The sequence below is a fragment of the Astyanax mexicanus genome, chromosome 1 (assembly GCF_023375975.1).
Source record: "Astyanax mexicanus isolate ESR-SI-001 chromosome 1, AstMex3_surface, whole genome shotgun sequence".
Taxonomy (NCBI): Eukaryota; Metazoa; Chordata; class Actinopteri; order Characiformes; family Acestrorhamphidae; genus Astyanax; species Astyanax mexicanus.
In genome coordinates this window covers 123,563,732-123,588,309 of record NC_064408.1, presented here as the reverse complement: position 1 = coordinate 123,588,309, position 24,578 = coordinate 123,563,732, and the positions used below count along the sequence as shown (strand labels likewise).

Genomic DNA, 24,578 nt, shown 5'->3' with positions numbered 1-24,578 from the left:
CTGGTACTTCTCGATCTGAGCGCAGCCTTTGATACAATAGATCATACTATCCTTTTAGAAAGACTAGAGAACATGGTCGGTGTAACCGGAACTGCCTTAGCATGGTTTAAATCATACTTAACCAATCGCTATCAGTTTGTGAGGATAAATAATATGTCTTCCAGTTATACCAAGGTAAGATATGGAATTCCACAAGGCTCTATATTAGGACCGTTATTATTTACATTATATATGCTCCCACTGGGCAAAGTTATTAGAAAACATGATGTGAATTTTCATTGTTATGCGGATGACACGCAGCTCTTCATATCAGCCAAACCTGATGACAGAGTGAGATTAAAGAAAATCGAGGATTGTGTAGAAGATGTAAAATCATGGATGTCGCACAACTTCCTTCTATTAAATAGTGATAAAACAGAAGTTCTCCTATTAGGCCCCAAAGCTGCTAGAAATAAATTATCAGACTTAATGCTAAATCTGGCTGACTTCTCAGCCACCCCTGGTTCAGCAGCTAAAAACCTTGGAGTTATCATAGATTCAGATCTAGCATTCGATAAACACATATCTAATGTTACTAGAACAGCTTTTCTACGCCTACGTAATATTGCCAAGCTAAGAAAGGGGACTCAGACACAGTCTCAATCTTTAAGTCTAGACTGAAAACTTACTTGTTTAGTTAAGCTTTTGGTAATTAATGTTTTTCCCTTTAGATAAGGCTGCAGATTCAGGGGTTCATGGACAGAGGAAATTGTGGTAAACTGAGATGCTGGTGCTGTTGTTCTCCCACTGCACACGGTCACTCAGGTTTGTGGACGGTGGAGTGGGTGGATGCCAGTGTTTCAGGGAGCCTCCATGTCTATGTTACCTTCTGGCTCTCTGCCTTTAGTTAGGCTGTTTTATTTAGATCTGCCGGAGTCATTTGCCACACTCTGATAATGTTTTATATTCTCTGTTTTACATAAATCCAGTCAAAACTAATTCCATCTCTCTGCCTTCCTCCGAGTTACTGACTGCCCACCTGTCTGACCCGATACCGAGGGATGTTGGACCCTCAGGCTCTCATGTCCTCTGTCTGGCCAGACTGGAAGTTTCTGAAGTCAGCTCTTCTCCATCCACCACCACAGATCAGCTGCTCATCATCCATCTTACTCTATAAGCCATTAGTGGAGCTGCTATACACCTGAATATATAAAACCTATGTGGATGTATGAAAGACTTTTTTTAAAATTAATTTAAAAGCCATTTGACCAGTGGTAGGATGGTCCCCCCTTTAATGTGAGTCTTGGTCCTCCCAAGGTTTCTTCCTCCTCCTGCAGCTCTGAGGGAGTTTTTCCTTGCCTCCGCGCTCACTGGGGGTTCTGTATTATGTATATTCTATGTTTAATGTTTTGCCTGATTCTTTGTCCTGTAATCATGTTTCTGTAAAGCTGCTTTGTGCCAACACCTGTTGTAAAAAGCGCTATACAAATAAATTTGATTTGATTTGATTTGATACATTAGCTAGCTTCCTAATGTTAGCTAAGATAACTTTCTGAGGAGAAAGAGCATTTATTATCTGTTTTCTGTGACTAAAAAGTTTTTTTTTAACGATTTGGATAAAATCATTTGCCACCATTCTGAAAATTATTCTAACTCCGATTTGTTTCCTCTGTAACAGTAAATTATCCTCAAAATTTACCTTAGCTTAAGATCCTAGTTTCATTGATTATTAGCATTATCTAGCTAACATATTTTACAGTTCTAATTTTAATTTTAGTTAAACTTCTCACACGTTTACTTTTTCTTTTAATTTATGTATTCTTTTCTCTCCAGTCTCTCAGTCACAAATAAAACACAGATATTTTTAAAATAATTGTTTTTACTGTTTTGTCTTTCGAGCTATTACAAGCTACCTCTTATATCATACGGTTCAAGTAGATAAAGATATCTACAATTCTGAATATCATCTTGTGCTCTGTAATATGTGTAAAAAGATATCTACAATTCTGAATATCATCTTGTGCTCTATAATATGTGTAATCAATTTAAAGTCTTTATGATTTATTGAATAGACCAATATTAGTTTTATTCTCCCAAATACCTGCATTTAATATCAAGAAGGAAATTTCCATCTACAGCAAATCATCTATTGTTTTGATATTTTATATTTTAAAATGTTAGTGTGGTTTAATTGTGGAAACACAGTGATTAATATTTGAATTTATTGTAATTTATGTAGGTTTAATTTAACAACTAAAAAAAACAAATGTTGCCCATCAGCCAGTCTTAGTAAATGTCTTGGTTCTAACTACATCAAATACGTCCTGCAGATGTTTTATAGACTGACCTGTTTTGGTAGCACATAATGGTTTAGCTCATTATTAGAAGAGCACAAACATACCAGAGATTATTTATATAAAATGCAGAACATCTCAATGACACTAGATGGAGTCAGTGCTCCTTTCTCAGCACAAGAAGAACTGAACACAGCTCATTTCAGAGGATAATGGTAAAAGAGGAAAATAATAGTGAATAATCTATAATAGCAGTAAATATAATAAAATAAAAAGTATTTTCTGTGGCTAAAACATTATCCTGTTAATTACAGTTAAAATGCGACTGAGATATTATATATCACAAAATATTACTTCATTATTTACAAAAACAAAAAAATAATGCAGTTTGTTTATAAACATCTGACACTGCAGATAACTTTTGTAAAAATATTTAGGAAATTAATTCATTTTAAGATAAATCATAATCGCACCACATGACTTTTGTAAGACCACACACAATTTTTTAATATGAATGTACATGTACACAACATTCTTAATGTTTGAACAATTACAAAAGATACTTTTATTTATCTGATTTTAAAATTGTCCTGTTGAAAATGTTTGTCATTGGCCCATATATTTATAGCTATCAGAAGCAGATTATATCTGCCCAATATAATTTATCTTACTCCAATATTCAGTACACATAGTGCATTATCATTGTAAGTTAAGTCTGATTTTTCACAGTAATATATTTTTACAAAAATAGAGGGTTAGGTGAACTTGGTGCTTGTGTTAAACAAAGTGAACAGGGTCGATTTAACACACAACTGCTTCACAAGGCTCAGTGCTAGGCAGTGTATATGAAGCATCAGGCTGGTGTAACAGCAACAGTTCAGATGTAATAAAGAAGACATTGTTTAGCTGTTTAATGTGTCTGAATTTGTATTTATGTTGTAAATGAAATTATTTAGTGGCTCCTGGGTAAATAGTAAATTATCATTATTCAGAACAAGGTTTATACAGGTCCTCAGGCACACACTGACGTTCCAAAAAATATATATATATTCTTTTTTGATTGAACAGTGAACGTGTTAGCTAAAATAAATGCATTTATAATTATAAAAATTATAACACAAAATTGATTCATAAATAATGTGTATTTATATGTAAATGACAGCTGTGATTCACTGAGACTGTGTAATGAACAGTAAATTATGATGGGCTTACAGTAAGTTAAATGTTCGAACCCTATTCAGATAGTTCTAGACAGAGCAGCAGGTGCACTGACAAATTGTGCTACTTTGCCAAACGGTGCTAGTATATATTTAAAGAGAATACAAAAAAGCATCATACTCTCCTGGATTCTCCTGGCAGGAGTGTAGATAGAATAATTGGACAGTCTAAATCACTGTATCGATGTAAAATTTAGGTTAATAGAGGTGATTGTTGTTTTTTCATTGTTTATAATTATTATTTTTGTTAATTGCCATTTACTTTTATGTAACCCTTAAGCAAATAAGGACAGTGAGCTCAGTCTGTTTAATGCAGCCATGAAAAACAGAATAATCACGGAAAAACTTTTACGAATGTGGGTCAGAGAAGCACATTTGATGGTTTGCACAACTCGACAGACCACTCGAACAGGTTTTACAGGTGTGTAGGAAGAAACGTCTTGCTCGTGAATGTTCAAACATTCCATTCAGCCGTGCGATATAATTGGCTGACAATGACGAGTAACGAACAGTAGCTCCGCCCCACCAGCGCCTATTCGCTCTGAGAGAATGGGGTGGGGGGCTTAGAGAGAGACAGGTGAGACGCAGGTAAAGGAAAAAGTAAAAGTAAGTCCAGTTTCCTTCATTACAACAGGACAGAAGTCTGGATTCACTCGGTAAGTTCAGAACTGAAGAGAATGTAGAACAGAACCGTGTAGCTTAAAGTCAGAACCGGTTCTAAGGGTTCCTCAGATCCAGAACCGGTTCTTTAAGCTCAGCTCAGTGTCCGATTACACTGGAAGAACCAGGATCAGCATGAAGATCTGAAACGGACCTGAATCAAACCTGGACCTGGTCTAGATCAGACCGGAGAACAATCAGCTGTAACAGATCAATTATGCTGTAAACTGAAGAGAAATGGGCAGATATATATTGATATTTATTGATCACAATTACAACGTAGTTTATGCTGTTTAAAGCGCATTATTGCTTAATGTGGGCTTTGATCTGTTGGGTAGATAAAAACACGGAACTGCTATAAAGACGTGTTTGTATGTAGTAGCGCTGTTTATCCTGCAGGGGGAGCAACGGAGCTCAAGATCACGTGTAGTGTTAGTGTTTTTAATCCTGCTGTTTTATATAATACTTAAATAATGTTTCTATTCTAATTCAGCAACAGAATATTAATATTATTAACAATTATAGAACAGTGTGTATATTTATAATCTCTTTTAATGTAGTAATATTACTAGTTATAATTAAATTATAATAATTATAACAACAGTAAATGTCTCTATACTCTGTAGAATAATTTGTAATGAGGGAAAATCACACTGTTACGTAACATTTTCTGTTTCGTTTGTTCATCAGTTACTTGTTTAATGCAGACCAGACAATAATATTCATATTCTAAGAATAAAGGTTTTATTATAATGACTGATCTGTTCTCAGGGGTCGGTGTCGGCAGTGTTGAGCTGTGTGTGAATGAAGAAGAGTAAATTATGGATCTTCAGAACTCCAGCAGTGGAGGAGGACCTCCTGTCCTAAAGTGCGTAAATTAAGTGATGGGTTTAATTTGTAAAGTAGTTTTGTAATGTAATGTTGCAGCTCTAATCCTGGACTAGTGTCCTGCATATTTTACAGTTTTAAAATGATGAAAACATAGGTTCTACTGAACCAGAGTCAGAACCCTGTGCTCTATTTAACTAGAAGAAAAATGCTTAACAAACCAGCTCGTTATTCTTATAGTAGAATGTGTTTCTTATATTTATGAAAATGGTTTATATTATATTCCCAGCAGAAATGAGGAAATCCTGATTTGCTGCATTTTGTTTAGATCAGATGGAAGTGATTGGGTATGTTATTTAAACTGTGGAATGAAGCTTCTTACAGAAACACCTGTTAGATTCTGTTTTGATCTATATCTCTGTTAGAGTTCCGTATAATTCCATTGGAGGAAAAATATACCTTGTAGTTTATAATACAGTATAATTGTGTAATTGTGTAGCTCTTACCAATACATGTTATTAACTAGTCACACACACACACACACACACACACACACATATATATATATATATATATATATATATATATATATATATATATATATATATATATATATATAAAATACATACAGTAAAGATAACCCAAATACGAATATTTATTGGGTGACCATTTATCAATTTGGGGCAGCTGACAGAGCGCTTAAGGATGTTTCTGGGACGGATATGAAGAATTTCGTTTGGAACTTGTGAATAAGTTTTTGTAAAGGAAGTCATTACTCTATAATTTACTCTGATCATGGATCATCATGAAGATCTGTTTTCAGGGAGAAGAGAGCAGCATCTCCAGCCCCCAGTGGAGTGTCTATGAAGAGTGACCGGTCCATGGGGAATATTCCTAATTTCAGCAGTAATGATATGACCTCTGACCCACAGTGAGTGAAACACCAAAGCCTTTTTACAGATTATTCCAGTAATTTACCTATTTATTGCATATAACACACACACACACACATAGGAGGTCCTCTGTAAGATCTGTGAGTTTCTCTGTACACAGCTGGGTTTGATGGGGAGGCGGGATTTACATTAGACTGACTGACGTGAACAATGTGAGTAAATTACAGTATCAGCTACAGGTTGGAGAATTACACATATATGTTTATTAGGGATGTGTGATACATAAAAAAATGATATCTTAGTAATTTCTGTTGTTTTGTCAGTAACAATAATAAACAATATTTTGCATTACTTAAAAATGTGTTTATAAAAGTATTATATTGTACTAGTAATAATAAAGCTGGTACCCATTTACTTACTTAGTATTTTAAAGGAAACAATATATTTAATATGTGTAAACCAAGTGGTATACCAGATTTCTTTAGTTTTTAATAATGTTTTTTATTGTAAATAAAAGGATGAGTATTAGATTGGCTTCATTAAATTATGTTTATATCAGTGGTATTAGGCAAATAAAAATGCTGTTCCCTGGTGCTGCTTGGTGACTTGGGAAAGGGACAACAATTATTGTGCAGTGTGTTGAGTAGGGTTGGGCGATGTCTCCTTAATTGGCATATGACGATGTTTACAGTGAAACATCGCGATGGACGATCATATCGTTGGGGTGGGGGTTGCTGTGTTTTAATTCCCATAATTATTCATGGGTGTGTTTTGGGCGTAACGTGAACTAAATTAATCAGTGTGTGTCAGTATCCATCCCCTTTAAGAGGCAGGTGCGCGCTGACTTCTGTGCATTCCTATTTTAAGAGTGCATAGGAAACTGCGCCTTCACCCTGTGAAGATACACCAGCAATGTTATTTTATTCTTTATTCTGTTTATTGTTTATGTAAAAACTGGGTTTGCAACACTGAATATTAATCAAGCAATCAATTATTTACACTGGAGGGGGACCCTCACTTACAGTGCCACTGAGCATTTACAGTTTAAAAGGGATTAAAAATATTTTTCAAAAATTAGAAATAAAAACTAACATTTACTATAGACGAATAAAATATATACTTAAAAAGGAAAAATAGGACACTTTAAAAAGATCATAAAATTTGATACATAAAAAATAAAGAATTTATATCTTATGAAGAAAAAAATAATTTGATCAATAAAATAATAAACATATATTTCAAATGAATATAAAAAATAATTAATATAAAATAAAAACTCATTTAAAACACAATCAAAGGCTTTTTAATAGTGCGCAGAATAATATCAGTTTCAGTTAGTTTCAGTTTCAAATAATTGAAACAGCTCACCAAAACCTAAAACCTATCCTTTATATTTGACATTATTTGATTAACTTATTACAGGTCCTTACTCATCTTAATTTATTTAACTAAACTGAATTTTTATATTATTTTTAGCCTTGGGCTGAATTCAACTCTGCGCTGCGATAGAGAGAGAGAGAGAGAGAGAGAGAGAGAGAGAGAGAGAGAGAGAGCGCAGCGCGGCGCACTTTGCCTGATTTCTCTTAAATATGTGAATTTAAGACCATTTAATACCATACATTTTACTACACTTGATAGGACCTTGTTTATTAAAACTTTTTTTTTTTTTAAATCGCAATGCCACGCGCTCTTTCAAGCTCGCTCTGTGTGACTCCGGCATTTTAAAGCGCTGGTGTGGTGGAAAATAAAGGTTAGTGACTGAACAAACACAAACAATCTGAGTCTGGATCAAGTGAGTAGCAATTATTTAATTGGAGAAAAGACAGAATACATTTCAAAGCATGTGTTCAAGTCTCTCCCCCTGTACAGCCAACATCTCAGGGTATTTGAACCTTTTTAGGTCCCCTCAGGCCATTGCCTTACATGGTAAAAAAGCATTGCCTTATATGGTAAAAAGCATTGCCTTATATGGTAAAAAGTCCGTGTATCCTGGTATATTACCTGGCCAGTCTTGACCGTGCATTCCTACAGCCTGGGGCCAGGGTGAAGCTTACACTTTAGTGACACGTAGCTTCCAGAACCTTCCAGTACACTGGTCAGTAACTTGTGCCACGTATGTTTTATGGTTGATGCCTGAGGGATGTGATCGTGTGGTCACCTGTCCTGCACGCCCATGTGAGCCACGTATGCACATTCTAATCTTCTAAGCTTGTCAATATCTTCAGTCAAAATCAAGTACATGATTTAGGAATAATTTACCCTCCTTATTGATTATGAATCACATTAAATAAATACATTTCCATCACAATTCCCCCCTTTGATTCTAATCAATTATATTTTATACATTATTTTCATCAAATAAATATTTCAGGCCCCGTTTCTTTATTTAATCCTACTGGTTCAGTATTCCTAATTTGCAGGAGCTGCACTGTATCCCCGAAAATCTTTCGAAATAAAAGATTTGAGTTGTAGTTTTTTATGTTTCGTAAATATCTCATTCTAAAATATCTAATTAGTTGTTAGCGATGTTGAGCTGAAATTTACATTGCACTTGTGTTAAGCAAAGATAGCGTAATTTGATAAGTTTCTGAGTTGAGGGTGTGCTGCAGGTGAAGAGTAACTTATCTACTTACGGCTGCTGTACACCAAAGTTAGATTTTTTAGAAATCAGCCTTACTTCAAATAAGTATGTAAAATAGTTCATTTTAAACGAGAGATATGTGATAAAAAGAGACTTTTCACTGAAAGGGGTTGACTCAACTTCGTACACTGTCTCACAAGCATATGAGAAATGGATGAGGAGAAGCTGATTAAACGTGCTAAATGTATTAAATAATGAGTTTATTTATTTGTCGGACCATCTTTAGTGTGATCTAATTATCTGTCACGGAGCTCTCACTTTGGTCGCGGTGCTGCGCTGCATTCCGCACTTTCTTTACAGGTTCTCGTGGAGATGCGGTGGAAGTTAAGCAAAGTGAAATAAAATAAATTCATGTTCAGTCAAAGTTCTTTTCTCTTTTAATTTTTCATTTCAAAAACTCCAGCTATTGAGTGAGAATAAGCATCTGTTAAAATGCTCGACAGCAGAATGCCTGTCTGCTATATTAAGCTAGTTATAAGTCTGTGTACTGAACATAAATATAAATCCTTGTAACTGTTTGATCCAGCTGTTATATTAATAACATTTTAATGTTTTTCGTTTCTATGTTTTGAAATTCGTTAGATTATATTTTTGTCAACATTTTGGGTTTATTATCGTTTGTTGTTTTTCTAATAATAATAGAAATGACATAATTTATTTTCTTTTGTTATTTTTTTATGGGGCGAGTAACAAAAGTAAAGCAATAGTTACTTTTCCTGGTAACTAGTTACTTTTATAGTGGAGTAACTCCGTTAGTAACTAAGTTACTTTTTTGGAGAAATAACTATAACTAATTACTTTTTCAAAGTAAGGTGCCCAACACTGGTTGACAATGAGCAAGGTTCCCGACACACAACCAGCAGGCTTAGTCTATTTGCGTGAATAACATGAAATGTTTAAAATACAGAAAAAATGTAGAAAAAAACGAAGACAAGCTGTAACCTAAATATAAATAATAATATCCTAATAATAATATTCTAATAATAGAATAATAAATAATATAATATGCCAGTTAGGCATATTTGTAGCAGTAGGGTATTTTAATTTTCATCCCTGACTCTAATTCATATGTTATATACCTAATTTGATCATTTTCCGTACAATCCCTGCTAAAGTTTTAGGTGAAGGAGACCTAAAGAAGGTCAGTGCATGTTTCTGGAAAAACAAAAAAGTGGGCTTGGCACCGCGATGGTTACCATCCATCGCGATGGTGGGTCATAAATGACCCTAGAGTTGAGTCTTGCAGACTAGATCATTTTTTGCTTTATTTTATATGTCAGTATAAATGAGAATATTTTAATGTGCTAAGGAATTGATTTTAACTGAGAGCTGGTTTGTGTGTTTATGTGTGTGTGAGTATGAGAGAAAGACACTTAAGCACAGTGCCGATGTGTCATCAGTTTGGAGGAAAATAAAGCGTGAATGAAAGTAGATGGCTTGATAGGTAGCTTGCTGTATTAGCATCTGTGCTAAATCCCCACACTGATAAACAGTGCACTCACAAGACAAACTTGGGACAACATCATAGACATTTCACTTGCCAGTGTAATAGCATGGTTAGCCTATGCTAGCTCGTTGCATGGTCATTCTCAATGTTTGCAGTGAACAAGTGGATTAAAGGCATTTTCATTGTTGTTTTTCCCCCAGTGATTAGCATACTCGATAACATCAGCTTGCACATCATTAACACAGTAATTCATATATTATCGTAGACAATATGTATCACACACCCATAATCTACATATAGAGACAGTAGCTGGATATGTTAGTACTATTTCACTGACCTGTTGATGGTGCTGGTGCCAAAATCCTGAATGGAGTGTGTTTGGGATGTGTTGGGTGAGGTGAGTAGGCCTGTTGTGATAATTAAGTTATCAACTTATTGTACAATAAATTTACATGACCTTGTTTATTTCTTCAACCCTTGATGTTTCCTGTTGTGTTTATTTGTGTGTAGTTTAGTGGAGGGGCTGATTTTACCTACTTGCTCTGTTCTGTCCTCTTTTATCCTGAATTAAACCCAATAAATGCTACCTCTTAGTTCTGAAGTTGCTCTGCTACTGTTTCTAAAATATTATTGATGGTAAACTAAAGCTTATAAAAGCACTGAATAATTTCTCCTAACCGTAACCAAAACAACAAAAAAGATTCTTCACTCAAAGCTTCATTACACAGATCGCATTAGCGGCATCTGGGGCCCAAAATCACAAAGTCCTTTTTGTGTCTGGTGGAAAAGAAACATAGTGCTTTTGAAAACATGACATTTATTGCTTCTTAAATGGCAGGGAGTAGATTTAAATAGTTTGTTGTGCGTGTATTTACCATCTCAGTTGCTGGGGTGAGTAAATACATCCAAGATTGGGCAAAATGTGTTTTAGTACAATAATACTTTAAAACAAATTTTGTCACACTGAAAAACGTTCTGGTTGTTTCCTTTCTTAAGCTCATTTCTCACCTTTAAGAAACATTTAGAAAAGTATTGGTTTAATTCATATTTTAATTAAAGGTCTTTCTTTTATTTTTTAGTCTGATTTTCTTTATTTTATTAGTAATTGCAGCATATTTTACTGAAACAAAAACTTTTTAGGTCAGATCATTTATTATGGTGCATTACAGTGTGGATCTTCTGTTTATCCTCAGTAAGAAGAAAAAAAACAAATACTGTGAAAAGCTGGACCACATATTTAAGGTAAGTCCTAAACCATATATTTGACGGGGATCTCCCTGATTTCTTTTACATTTTATTTTCATTTCACTTTAAAATTTTGATGCAAATCATACTTTATTCACCTTCCTTTTCTGGAGTATTATAACTGTAATAATGTTAATATTGATATCCTCAGATCAGTCTCATCATTTTTCTCGCTGTACTGTAACAGCTTTAGTGATTCTCTGATATTTGTTCGTAATCAGGAACTGCAGGAGAAGTTTTTCTCTCTAGTGAAGAACGAGCTGAACACATTCAAGAAGCTCCTGAGTCCAGATTACCCTGCATGCTCTGAGAGAGAGTTGGAGGATGATCAGAGGGAGGGGGTGTTGACGATTACACTGCACATCCTGAGGAACATGAAGCAGACAGACATTGCAAACACATTACAGAGCAGTAAGAGTTTTGGGTCATGACCATGGGTACCAACCTAAAGTGCTAATTTATTTTCTCAGTGAAGTCCCAAAGGGAAAAACAATAATTAATTGGATTCTGTAATTGTAGGATAATGAATCACAGCATCAACTGTAGTCCTTAAATTTAACACTTACTGATTTTGTATGGACATATTCAATATATCTAAATCAACTACAGCTGCTACAAATAAACCATACTACAGTCTTTATGTCAAAGTATTATGTCATGGTGTTGTTCTACACTGGGATCTAATGCATGATCACAGCTGATTACATTTTACTTATTGTCTTCCTCTGTTGTCAGAATTAACCCCAGCATGTCAACAAAAGCTCAAATCCAAACTGAGGGATAAATATCAGAGAATTAATGAAGGAATTTCAGGCTATGGGAACTCAGCACTTCTGAATGAGATCTACACAGAGCTCTACATCACAGAAGGAGGGGGTGGAGATGTTAATCAGGAACATGAGGTGAAGCAGATTGAAGCTGCATCCAGGAAAAGGCAAACTCAGGAAAGACCAATCAAATGCAATGACATCTTTAAACCCTTACCAGAACAGAGCCAGCCCATCAGAACTGTACTGACTAAAGGAGTTGCTGGAATTGGAAAAACAGTCTCAGTGCAGAAGTTCATTCTGGACTGGGCTGAAGGAGAAGTAAATCAGGATGTTCTCTTTATATTTCCACTTCCATTTAGAGAGCTGAATCTGATGAAGGAGAAGCTCAGTCTGTTGAATCTTCTTCAGAGCTTCTTCACAGAAACACAGGATTTAAAACCAAGACATTATAAAGGATACAAGATCATGTTCATCTTTGATGGTCTGGATGAGTGTCGATTGCCTCTGGATTTCAAGAACAATGAGAACTTGGTAGATATAGAAGAGCAAACCTCAGTGGATGTTCTGCTGACGAATCTCATCAAGGGGAATCTGCTTCCCTCTGCTCTTCTCTGGATCACCTCTCGACCAGCGGCGGTCAGTCAGATTCCTCCTGAGTGTGTTGATCAGGTAACAGAAGTGCGGGGTTTCAGTGACCCTCAGAAACTGGAGTATTTCAGTAAGAGAATCAGGAATCAGGAACTGGCCAACAAAGTCTTCACACACATCAGGTCTTCAAGAAGCCTCTATATCATGTGCCACATACCAGTCTTCTGCTGGATTACAGCCACTGTTCTAGAGAGAATGCTGAGTGAAGCTGAGAGTGGAAAAATCCCCAAAACCCTGACACAGATGTTCACACACTTCCTGATCTTTCAGATCAAACACAAGAACCAGAAGTACAGTGGGAAAAGTGACCCTGATCCTCAGCAGACTAGAGATAGTATTCTAGCTCTGGGAAAACTGGCGTTCCAGCAGCTAGAGAAAGGAAACCTGATCTTCTATGAGGAAGATCTAAGAGAGAGTGGCATCGATATTAGAGAAGTATCAGTGTACTCAGGAGTGTGTACCCAGATCTTCAGGGAGCAACATGAGCTGCACCTGGGGAAGGTCTTCAGCTTTGTACATCTGAGCGTTCAGGAGTTCCTCGCTGCTTTATATGCATTTCTCAACAGACAAATTCCAAAAGAACAATCCACTGAACAACAAACCAGTAAAGCTTTCAAGCTTTTCAGCAGGTCAACGATGACTGACTTCCTCAGCAGTGCTGTAGACCAAGCCTTACAGAGTGAGAGTGGACACCTGGACCTGTTTCTTCGTTTCCTTCTGGGTCTCTCACTGGAGTCTAATCAGACTCTATTACGAGACTTACTGACCCCATCAGAGAGGATCTCTCACAGCAACAAGGAAACAGTCAAATACATCAAGAAGAAGATTGAGGAGAGCTCCTCTTCAGAGAAATCTATTAATCTGTTCCACTGTTTGAATGAACTGAATGATCACTCTCTAGTGCAGGAAGTTCAGAAATACCTTGGTGGAGGTGCTGACTGTAGTCTTCATCAGGCCAGCCTCTCTCCTGCTCAGTGGTCAGCTCTGGTGTTTGTGTTGGTGAACTCAGAAGAAGAGCTGGATGAGTTTGACCTCAGTAAATATCATTCATCAGAGGAGTGTCTTCTGAAGCTGCTGCCAGTAGTCAAAATATCCAGAAGAGCTCTGTAAGTATTTTTAATTCAGGTCTTCATTCAGTTTTTTTATGAACTGCTGATTTTTAGCACTTAACAGCCTTAAGAAAATAGTTTAATAGTTTAGGCAACTTATGTGTTATGTGTTTTTGGTTCAAATGAATGTACATCCTCTGCAGATACACACTAAAATAGTGCTGGGATATTTGACTAATAAAATCACATATCAGTATGCTTTAGAGAAATGTTGAACAATACAACATGATGAATATTTATCAGAATTTATTTGTAACATCAAAATCTGCATATTTAGAATCTTAATATCTTACTGTACATCTCAGTACAGTACACACTGTTGCTGTTACTGTGAGGCATTAGTTCAATAGGTTTTCTCTTCTACCGGAAATAATCTCCTGTTTATTCCAATAGATATTGTTTAAGATGAAAATGAAGGAGTGGTTTGAGCTGTGCAATACAAGCATTCATCTGCCAACATTTATTCAGCACATTACGGATTCTAAGTTAAAAAGAATCAAAACCACCTTAATCTTTTGAGTTAAATAATTAAGACTCTGTCCTCTTTGCCTGATAACAGACTATACAATTAAGTGTAATTGTACAATGTGTACTTTTTCCTACGTTATTATAGCAAAGGCACACTGACGTGCCCAAAATCAAGCTGCATGGTGTGCATTTGATCTTAAAGAAAGTACTGATTGATTTTACACACTGTTCTAGTTTAATGTGTGCAATGTAAACATGCTCGCATTTCACTTTTCTGGAGGCTGATTTACCGATATACACCAATAAACACATTTAATAATTTTATTTTTGTTCTCTTAAAAATCTGAATAAGTGAGTAAAGGTTTATGAAATCACACAAATGAAAAAAAAAAACATTTACCTGAAGAATATAAACAATGTGATCTCAACATGTGAACAGTCTTAGAAAGAAAGAAATATTTATTAATATACATCCATTCCTACATCTTAAGTTTTAAGGGGCAGAAAGAAAAATTATAGGGTCAGTAAATTCACATACCCTGAAAAGCCCCCTTGCTCTTCCTCTGCTTTTTAATTTTTTTCTTTGTCCATTTTAACTTATTTCAGTATAAAGAAACACCAGTACTTTAGACAGACAATACATTTTACAGTTTAATTCAGTATTCTATTATTTGTCTATTCATTCAAATATCCTTCTTTGAGTTCATTGTAAAATCTGTTGTTTATTCTTGTTTTTAGACTAGCTTCATGCAATCTTGGAGTAAAGACGTGTGAAACTCTGGGATCAATTATAAACCTGGAAAACTCCTCCCTGAAAGAAGTGGACCTCAGTAACAATGACCTGCAGGATTCAGGAGTGGAGCTACTCTCTTCTGGACTGAAGAGTTCACACTGTAAACTGCAGATTGTCAGGTCAGTGTTTCTGTGATTTTTGTTTTGAGGTTATACAGGTCTAATTGTGAAATCCAGGTGTTTACCATGATTATATTATAACAAATCACACAAGAAAAAGTGTCTCACGAAGGACAGAGTACAACAAACAAACAAATACAAACTCGTATGGGTCTGTAGTCATCTTAAGAGTGTCCAACTTGAATGAACATTTGAGACATATCACACAAAATTGTGATGCACAAGCAAAAACTATTTTAGCTGAAGTTAATATGAAGAAAGCATCTATTGAATCTCAAAGTGCATTGTCTTCCTTAGTTGTTGCTCTTTCCTACATTCTTGTTTTCTTTCACTCACTCACATTTTTTGCTCTGTCTGCAGATTATCTGGTTGTATGATCACAAAGAAAGGCTGTTCTTCTCTGGCTTCAGCTCTGATTTTAAACCCATCCCACCTGAAAGAGCTGGATCTGACCTACAACTACCCAGGAAAGTCAGGAGTGAAGCTGCTTTCTGCCAGACTGGAGGATCCACAATGCAAACTGGAGACACTCAGGTAGGTCTGAATTGATCATTATTTCATTAACTTATTGTGAGATAAATGAACATGATGTTTATTTTTACTCCGTCAATATCGACTGTTGTGCTCTAACGGAGGACACTTTGCTGTGTGTGTGATGTGCCTCACGGGCAAGCAGAGTGTTGGGAAAGTTAGGTGTTAATGTTGTGAAACACATGGCATTGTGGGATTTGCATTGTATCTAGTTGTAGTCACCAGGCACACCAGTAGAGAAGCATGTAACCTTCATTCTGTCATTCTGTCTTATTTTTATTCACACAACCACATTTTTATTATGCCATCTGCACTAAATGCCAAGTACTTTGTTTTGGCTCATCTTACTGGTGGTAAAAAGGACCAATGTTTAGGTGTTACACCAGAAGAGGTGGAACAGTTTAGCTAGTTCTGGTCATAGAGAATCAGGATAAAGATTACAAGATTAAAACTGATCCCCACTAACTTTGCTGCGGTGCTTGACTCTCAATGTGTACAATCAGCCCAAAAGACAATTATTTGTGACTGCAAAATAATAAATGATAAAAATAATCTGTGACTGCAAAATTATCTGTGATTTTATGAGCCCTAATCTTACACTAATAGCAACAGTCTATTTTCATGCCTTCCACCTGCAGCACTAAATCAGCAATGGTGCTTTTGAATGCATCTACACCAATGGGAACCATTGGATGCTTCCAGGTAGCTGTGCCGTATGCTTTTGGTGCGTTTTGAGCTGCACAATGTATATTTTTCTCTTTGTTGTGATAGCAAAGACACACTGACACACCCTAAATCAAGTTGCATGGTGAGCAGTTGATAATAAAGTAGGGCCCTTAATTTCTGAGGAGATAAAATTAATGTGATTAAGTTGGCATGTCAGCTTTATTTAAAAGCTGTGCTTTTATTGCATTTATTTATTTAGAATATTCAAAGTTAAAAAAAATAAACAAACAATAAGCACATTTTGACCCAAACAGTAATTGAATGTGAAAATCACATCCAACAAGAACAAGAGTGATCCATATCTTTTTTACAGAAATTAAAACCTAGTATCTTACAGAAAGCATTTGTAAGAGCCTGGTTGTTAGACTGACGGCAAAAGGTAGTACAAAAGGAGTTGCAAGAAACAGAGTGCCACTACAGCACTGATTGATTTTGCATTGTGCAATGTAAATATGCCTGCACTTTCACTTCTCTGGAGGCTGATTTATAAACACATTTATTAATTTTATTTTTGTTCTGTTAAAAATCTGAAAAACTCAAAGTATATGAAATCACACAAAAACTGAAAAAATAAGCAATTTGCCTGAAGACTATAAATAATATGATCTTAACATGTCAACATGTCAACATTGTTCTTATATTTACTCTGATTTTATTTCACTGCAGACAGCATGAACTAAAAATATTTAATGTTTAGTCTGCTACGCTTGACTCTTAATTTTATTTATATACATCCATTTCTACATCTTATTCCTGCAGCACATTCCAAAAAGTTGGGATGCAAGCTAGCAATTTAGGGCCAGTATTTGTTCTTTCAACAAGAAAATGCATACCACATGCTGCACATATTACAAAGGCATGGCTGTGAAAGAAAAGGGTATGGGTACTGGACCAGCCTGTCTGCATTTCTGACCTGTATGCAGTAGAGAATGTGTGTACAATTTTGAAATAAAAATGGTATAACAACATCCTATTGCACACATTAAGATGTGTTTCCAGGACGAATGCTATAAAAAAACACCACAAATGAAACACAAATTTTGCGAGCAACATTACTAAGTTTTAGATGCTTTAATGTCTCAATTTGTTTTAGAAGGTCTTGCAAGTCTGCAATGCAGGAATGGATATATATTAATAACTGAAATAAAGTTTACTAGACAAACCATGGAAATCTTGGGTTCTGTCAAAGTTATTGAAATATTTTTTTATTTGCTCTGTTAGACATTAGACTTGGTCCTCCTATAAGACTGAAAATGTAACTTATTTAAAGTGAGATTTCCTACTACGGTAATTGATTGTGCTATTAAAAGTTAATAAGTATTTTAGTTAAATTTTTAATTGGGAGTCTGAAATCTTCTGGAATGAATCCACTTGAACTGGCACACTCATTCCTCACCAGTGCAGGCATTTAGTTGTGCAGTACACATTTGGGATACGTACTTATGTATTTATTATAACAGCAATATAGTCCCATTTCTTACCACAGTAGAAACACATGCCTGTGCCCCAGTGAAGCTCTCCCCTCATATGATCAGAAATGGAATAAAAATATTCCATTCGTTAGTGCTGCGCTTGTGCCGATATTGTTATTGGGTGTGTTTGTCTCTGTCGGTCCATCCTTTGCTTTTATATCAGGGCTGTCAACGTTTAAGCGTTAACGCGCCCTGTTAATTTGTAATTTTTTAACGCAAGTTAATTAAGGCACCAAGTTTGACTCCTACTTCTGCTGTAATCTGCTCCGCCCAATGCACTGAATAGTTTTCTGGCTGAATTATTAAATGGCGGCGCTCTTATGGTGTCCAGCAGTAACACTCCGGTTCAGACTTTCAGCTCAGACCCGGTTAGAGAATTTATCATGCATTCTTTATTCCAGAACCCTATGTTGATTTTATCTCCCCTCAAACATACAAGTGTATAGTAGTATTTTAATTGACACCACTAATATACATATAATTGCATTTTACATTTCTTACATTAATTATTTTATTTACATTTAAATATTAACTATAATAATTTATGTCTGAAGCAAAACAAATGCGATTAATCACAGTTAATCACAGAATTTTGTAGTGATTAATCAGATTAAATTTTTTAATTGATTGACACCACTATTTTATATTTATCAGTAGGGGTGTAACGAGATCTCGTGGCACGAGATCTCGCGAGATTAAAACGTGACGATATTCTCGTCAAGCTTAAACCTGTCTCGCGGGAGAAAAAAAAACAGTTTAGTGTGGACTTTTTAAGTGGGATCTGGCAACACAGTAGCAGTGAGTGTGGTGGTTGAGCAGTGAGCATAAGAGGAAAATTCGGGCATTTGCATAGAGCAGAGGTCACTAATGGGCGGTTCGGACTCAAACCTACTGAGAAGGATTTAATTGTATACACGCTTTGCGGTGCAGTAAATTCACAGACCAATCACGTGCGGTGTAAGATCACCAAACGCTCTCTTCAGTCAATCAGATCTGTGCACACGCGAAAAAATAAATAAGGAAAGGAAAAAAGGTAAGGAAAAAATAAATAAATAAACACAGCGCTTCTCACGCGGGATCGAACCCGTTAGGCAGTTGTACTAATCCCTTAGCTCTGTACTGTATTTAAAAAAATGTTCTGTCTCTGTTTGCACTTCAAGCATAGGCTTAATATGACTGGTTATGGTTATGCATAGTTAAATTACAAGAGATTTAGGGGAAAAAAAACACAAACCATAGTCTTAATATGACTGGTTATGGTTATGCAGAGTTAAATTACAAGAGATTTAGCAGAAAAAAACACAAACCATAGTCTTAATATGACTGGTTATGGTTATGCAGAGTTAAATTACAAGAGATTTAGGAGAAAAAACAAACAAACCATAGGCTTAATATGACTGGTTGTGGTTTGCACTTATTGTTTGCACTATATAAGACCTAGAGAAGTTTTCTTTTTATTTTAATTCTTATTCTTATTTTCAGTCAATGTGTGAGAGAAACCAGTCTGTTAAGTTATATGATTATCAAATAAAACTCTAGTATTCATTTTTCATTTTGAAAATTTATTTTTAAATCTCATCTCGTCTCGTTCTCGTGAACCCAGGATTGTGTCTCGTCTCGTCTCGTTACACCCCTATTTATCAGTAATATCTTTAGGGTTTTTTTGTTGTTGCTTGCATTGGCTATTAACCTAAAACTGCTTCCTTTTTACATTTAATTTAATTAAATAAATGAATATGTATGAAAATGTATTATTACTATTATTATGATTATTATTATTATTATTATTAATCTTACTGATTGGGTAGTTGTTTTCCTTTTATTTTTTAATTATTAATTTGCGGGATTTTTCTACATGTAGGCCCTGGTCCTGCATCACCTGGATTGATTGAACTCCTCACACAGACAGCATAATACCTGTCCTTACTACATGTTTTACCAACCAGCTGTAGACTGTAACTGTGCACAATCAACTTACAAATATTGCAAATAGCAATAATATAAAGTACCAGTCAAAAGTTTGGACACATTCAATTCTCTCTTTTTTTTCTACATTTGTTGCAGGTTAATATTAAAGCTATCAAATCAATGACACATGAATTTACAGAGTTATGCAGTAAACAAAACATAAAAATAGTCAACAAAACCTTTTTTTATAACTTTTTGGCTCCAAGCCTAATTTCCGCCTGAAAATACATACCCAAATTTTAAAGCCTTTTACACTAATATTAAATTATTCAGAGAATAATTTTATCAATTCATATTACAAAATTAACTGAAAAAAAATAAAAATATACAATTGAACATATAATATTGAAAATATGGTAAAAACAAGAAAAAAATACAGGTGCTTTTCAGATTCTCATTTTTGATTTTAAAATGAAATATTCAGACGTGTGTTTATATATGTGTTTTTACAGTTTTTTAAATGTTTACATTCACCGTAAAATTAGAAACTGCTCTCTTTTACTGGTTAAATATTATAGTGATCTGCTCCTGGAATATTCCTTTCTTTCTCCAACGGAGTGGAAACTTTATTAGAACAAAAACTACTGATTGCATTACTATTCTTTATATCTGCTTAGTGACAGTGTCGGGTTACAGAACTGCTTTGACAAAAATGAGGATTACAGGGGAATGGATTTACTGATTTGGAGCGATTTTGAAGCCGCAGGGAGCGGTAAGCGCTGGTTGAGGCAGGGTGTTTGTAACTTTTGACCTCTGCTGTAAAACTGTTGGAATGATGTCCGCATTGGATTAAATATGGACGTACGTAAAAAGCAAATATGCAAATTATAAGTAATATTTTAATAAATAGGCATATTTTGCCTTAAATGTTTATTTTTTAAAAGGAAATACAGCTAAATAGGCTAGACAACTGAAAGCCAGAGATGCTAAGCTTCAATATATTGTGAGTATGTATTGAGCCTATAATTATTCATTAACACAGCCAGATATTAATTATGATATTTTTATGGCCCCCGGGTGGGCCAGGGTGCGTTAAGACGATAAAGTAGAAGCTTTTGCTTTGATGCCAGTATTACCTACTCTCAACGCTCCCTTAGTCACTTCGGAACCTAGAATGGTTCGTTAAGGATGAGCCGAACTCACCCGTAGCTAAGGGTGGGTAATCCAGGTCCAGAAATAAAAAATCCATCACAGGGATTAGGTTAAACTAAGTTAGCTCCAGAGCCAGCCAGGCAAGGGGAGCGAAATCCTGGGATGGATTTTTTACTTTTTGAACCTAAATTACCCACCTCTACAACACGCTCTCCAAACGAACTTACAACCTGGCCTGAATCCATAAGCTAGAACTAGCAAGCAAACCTCGGCATGTCTTGATGTGTACCAAACCATGGCAAACATTACAAATACACCATTAGTGCATTACTAGGTTACTACAGTATCTAATTAACATATAACTGTAGGAGACAATTAGTTTACTTAATATGCTTTTTCAAATTAGATGGTGAATGTTTGAACGCCATTAGCTCGTGCTTCTGAGCTGCATCGCATCCGAAAACAATTGTTTTTGCATCCAACCATTCCGAAGCCCCTCTCTGCTGCTGGAGACGCATAACTGTGATCTTCCTGCCAACTTTCTCACTGCCGCACTTCTGGAGTTTGACGTGAGGTGCAGGTCATGCATCAAATACAAACCAATAGAGGGTCTGAATAGTATATGTTTATATGTTTATACTTGTTATCCAACCACAAGCTTACCGGATGGCGCGATTTATCTGTTTGTTTGTTTTATGTTGCCGGAATGAAATATGAGAAACAAGGCTATTTTATCAATTCGCCGTTTTTTTTTTATAGTTCAGACAGTTTTTTCCCAGCATTTTATTTTTTACTCAGTAACGGGGAGTTTTCAAATTTAATGAAGTAAATACTTGTGTCAAAATGTACTTGAGTAAAAGTAAAATTACCTATTTTAAAAACTACTTTAAAAATTACAAATTACTCATAAAATCTACTCAATTACAGTAACGGGAGTCAATGTAATTCGTTACTGAGAACACACTGCATGGGTTCTTTAACACACTTTTGGACACTTCCACACATCAGTCAGTCAGATTAAAGAGAGGGAGCGAGAGAGAAAAAGGAATATAAACACTAATAGAGACAAACTTTACATTTTAGTTTATGAAAATCTTACTGTGCTGCTGTGTGTGTGTGTGTGTGTGCATGTGTGTGTGTGTGTGTGTGTGTGTGTGTGTGTGTGTTTAGAGTGGAACATGGAGGGAAAATCAGAATCAAACCTGGATTTAAAAAATGTAAGTTCTCTTTCTCTCTCTCTCACACACACACACACTCACGTACATAAACACACACACACTACATACAAACACTACACACACACAGACACTACGTAAGAACACACTACACACAAACACTGCATAAAAAATACTACACACAAAAACACACTCTCGTTTTCACACAAGCTACTTAAAAACATTACACACACAGACACACACACACTCACTCACTGTACACACACACAAACCCACACACGCTCACTCACTCACACTACATACAAATACTACACTCTCTCTCTCTGTATCAGTGCAGTGTGTATAATGTGTGTTCTTGTGTTCAGGGTTCTGTGATTTCACACTGGATCCAAACACAGTAAACCCTCGTCTCTCTCTGAGTGAGGAGAACAGGAGGGTGGAGTGTGGAGAGGAGCTGCAGTCGTATCCTGATCATCCAGAGAGATTTGATGGGTATCAGCAGGTTCTGAGTAGAGAGGGAGTTACTGGACGCTGTTACTGGGAGGCTGAGTGGAGCGGGAGAGGAGCTGATGTAGCTCTGAGTTATAAAACAATCAGCAGGAAAGGAGGTTCAGACTGTTGGTTTGGACGGAATATAAACTCCTGGAGACTGAGCTGCTCTGATAAAAGATACTCTGTTCATAACAATAATAATATCACAGATCTCCCCACTCGTCCCTCCGGCTGTAGGAGAGTAGGAGTGTATGTGGACTGTCCCGCCGGCACTCTGTCCTTCTACAGAGTCTCCACTGATACACACTCACACACTCTCACACACTTACACACATTCTACACCACCTTCACTCAGCCCCTCTATGCAGGGATTGGGATTTATGGTTATGGATCATCAGTGCGTCTGTGTGAGATTGAGTAAACCTGTCTGATTCAGAGACTGTAAGAAACACAAGCTGTATAAATACTTTCTAATCTGGTCTAAAGATGGACCTGTTCAAACTGCATCATTCATCTACAATTAGTGTATTTTAATATTTAATATATTTCAGAGTATTAACATTATTACTGTACATTGTGTGTATATATTCTTTTGTATATTTGAGATTAAAACCATTGTTTCTGTATTTAAAGCTCCAGACAAAAACTAGTTTAAGGAGCCAAAAATCAGAGGCCAATATTTTTATGCAAACTATTAAGCATTTGGACTTTAACTGCACCTTAAACACTATTCTAGATTAAACCTCCTCTGCCTCTGCCTAAGCCAAAGTCCTCTCACACACTTACGCATTTTTTCAGTGTAAAATGTGAGCACGTGATTTGTAACATCAACTTAAAAACAATCCAAGTCCTCTCCAAACCATCACTGATTGGAGCTTGATGGAACCTTCCCACTAGGCCTCAAACAGCTTGGACTATGTGCCTCTCCACTCTTCCTCCAGACTCTGCTCCCTTGAAGTCAGAGCACTCCATGCTTCCCTCTGCTGACAACTTTTATGGAGGTGCAGATTTCATTTTCCAGCAGGACTTGGCACACTGCCCACAGTGCCAAAAGTACCAATTGATCTTATATAATATTTAACATTTCTGAGACACTGTTTTTTTTAATCATCAACAATAAAAGAAATAAATGCTTTAAATAGATCACTCTGTGTGTAATACAGCTATATAATATGAGTTTCACATTTTTTCAACTGAATTACTGAAATAAAGTAACTTTTGAAATAGATTTTAATTCGTTGAGATTTACTTGCAGCCCTAACAAACACACACCACTGCAGTGTTCTCTATACACACTGTGATTCGACGCAAGATGCTCTCCTGTCAGATTCCTGTCACATTAGCCTGTTAGCAGCTAACAGAGTTAGCAGTGAATTATCTCCGCTTCTCTTAAACTGTTCAATAAACTGAGAAAAACACTTATAATTTAAGGCTAAATTGATGAGATTAAACAATTTAAAAAGTCTAATTAAATGCTGATCTTTAAGTCAAAAGTCAGGAACCGACTAAATTAGCTAGCCTCTTAGCGTTAGCTAAGCTAGCTACTGAATGTACCCAAAGTTTCTATGGAGATACGCATTTATTTTCTGTGACAAAACGTTTTTTAAACAGACAATTGTTCTAGCTGCTATCTGTTATTAAGCAAATTTAACCTCAGCATTAGATCCTAGATTTATTACATATTAGTGTTATCTAGCTAGCAGGTTTTAGGTTTATTCACACAGTTCCAGCTTAGTTTTACTGTTCTTCAAACATTACTCACACGTTCACTTTTCCTTTTAATTCATATATTCTTTTCTCTTCAGTTTTTCTCAGTCAGAAATAAAAGGCAGATATTTTATAATAGCTATACCATTCTGACTTTTAAGCTACTACATGCTATCTTTTATATCATATGGTAAGTGGATAATGTAATAATTCTGAATACTATCTTGTGCTCTATAATAGATGTAATTGATTTAAAGACTGTATGAGTTATTAAACAGACCAATATTAGTTTTATTCTCCCAGA

The 24,578-nt window shown here is 35.7% G+C and overlaps 1 protein-coding gene across 4 annotated transcripts in view; it reads left to right on the top strand.

Moving 5' to 3' along the window:
• Nucleotides 1–23,795, top strand: part of LOC111188569 (NLR family CARD domain-containing protein 3-like) — a 223,288-nt gene extending 199,493 nt beyond the window's left edge. For 2 of the 4 annotated variants that reach the window (XR_007427270.1, XR_007427271.1), the window contains one exon: nt 23,240–23,795. Coding sequence is in view for 2 of the 4 variants with exons in the window: in XM_049468134.1 (XP_049324091.1) it covers nt 22,441–22,988 (548 nt within the window). In the remaining 2 variants the exon portion in view is untranslated. Of the gene's footprint in view, nt 1–22,440 lie in introns of all 4 variants that reach the window. The other 2 variants (XM_049468134.1, XM_049468142.1) reach the window with 1 other exon arrangement.
• Nucleotides 23,796–24,578: the final 783 nt, after the last annotated feature.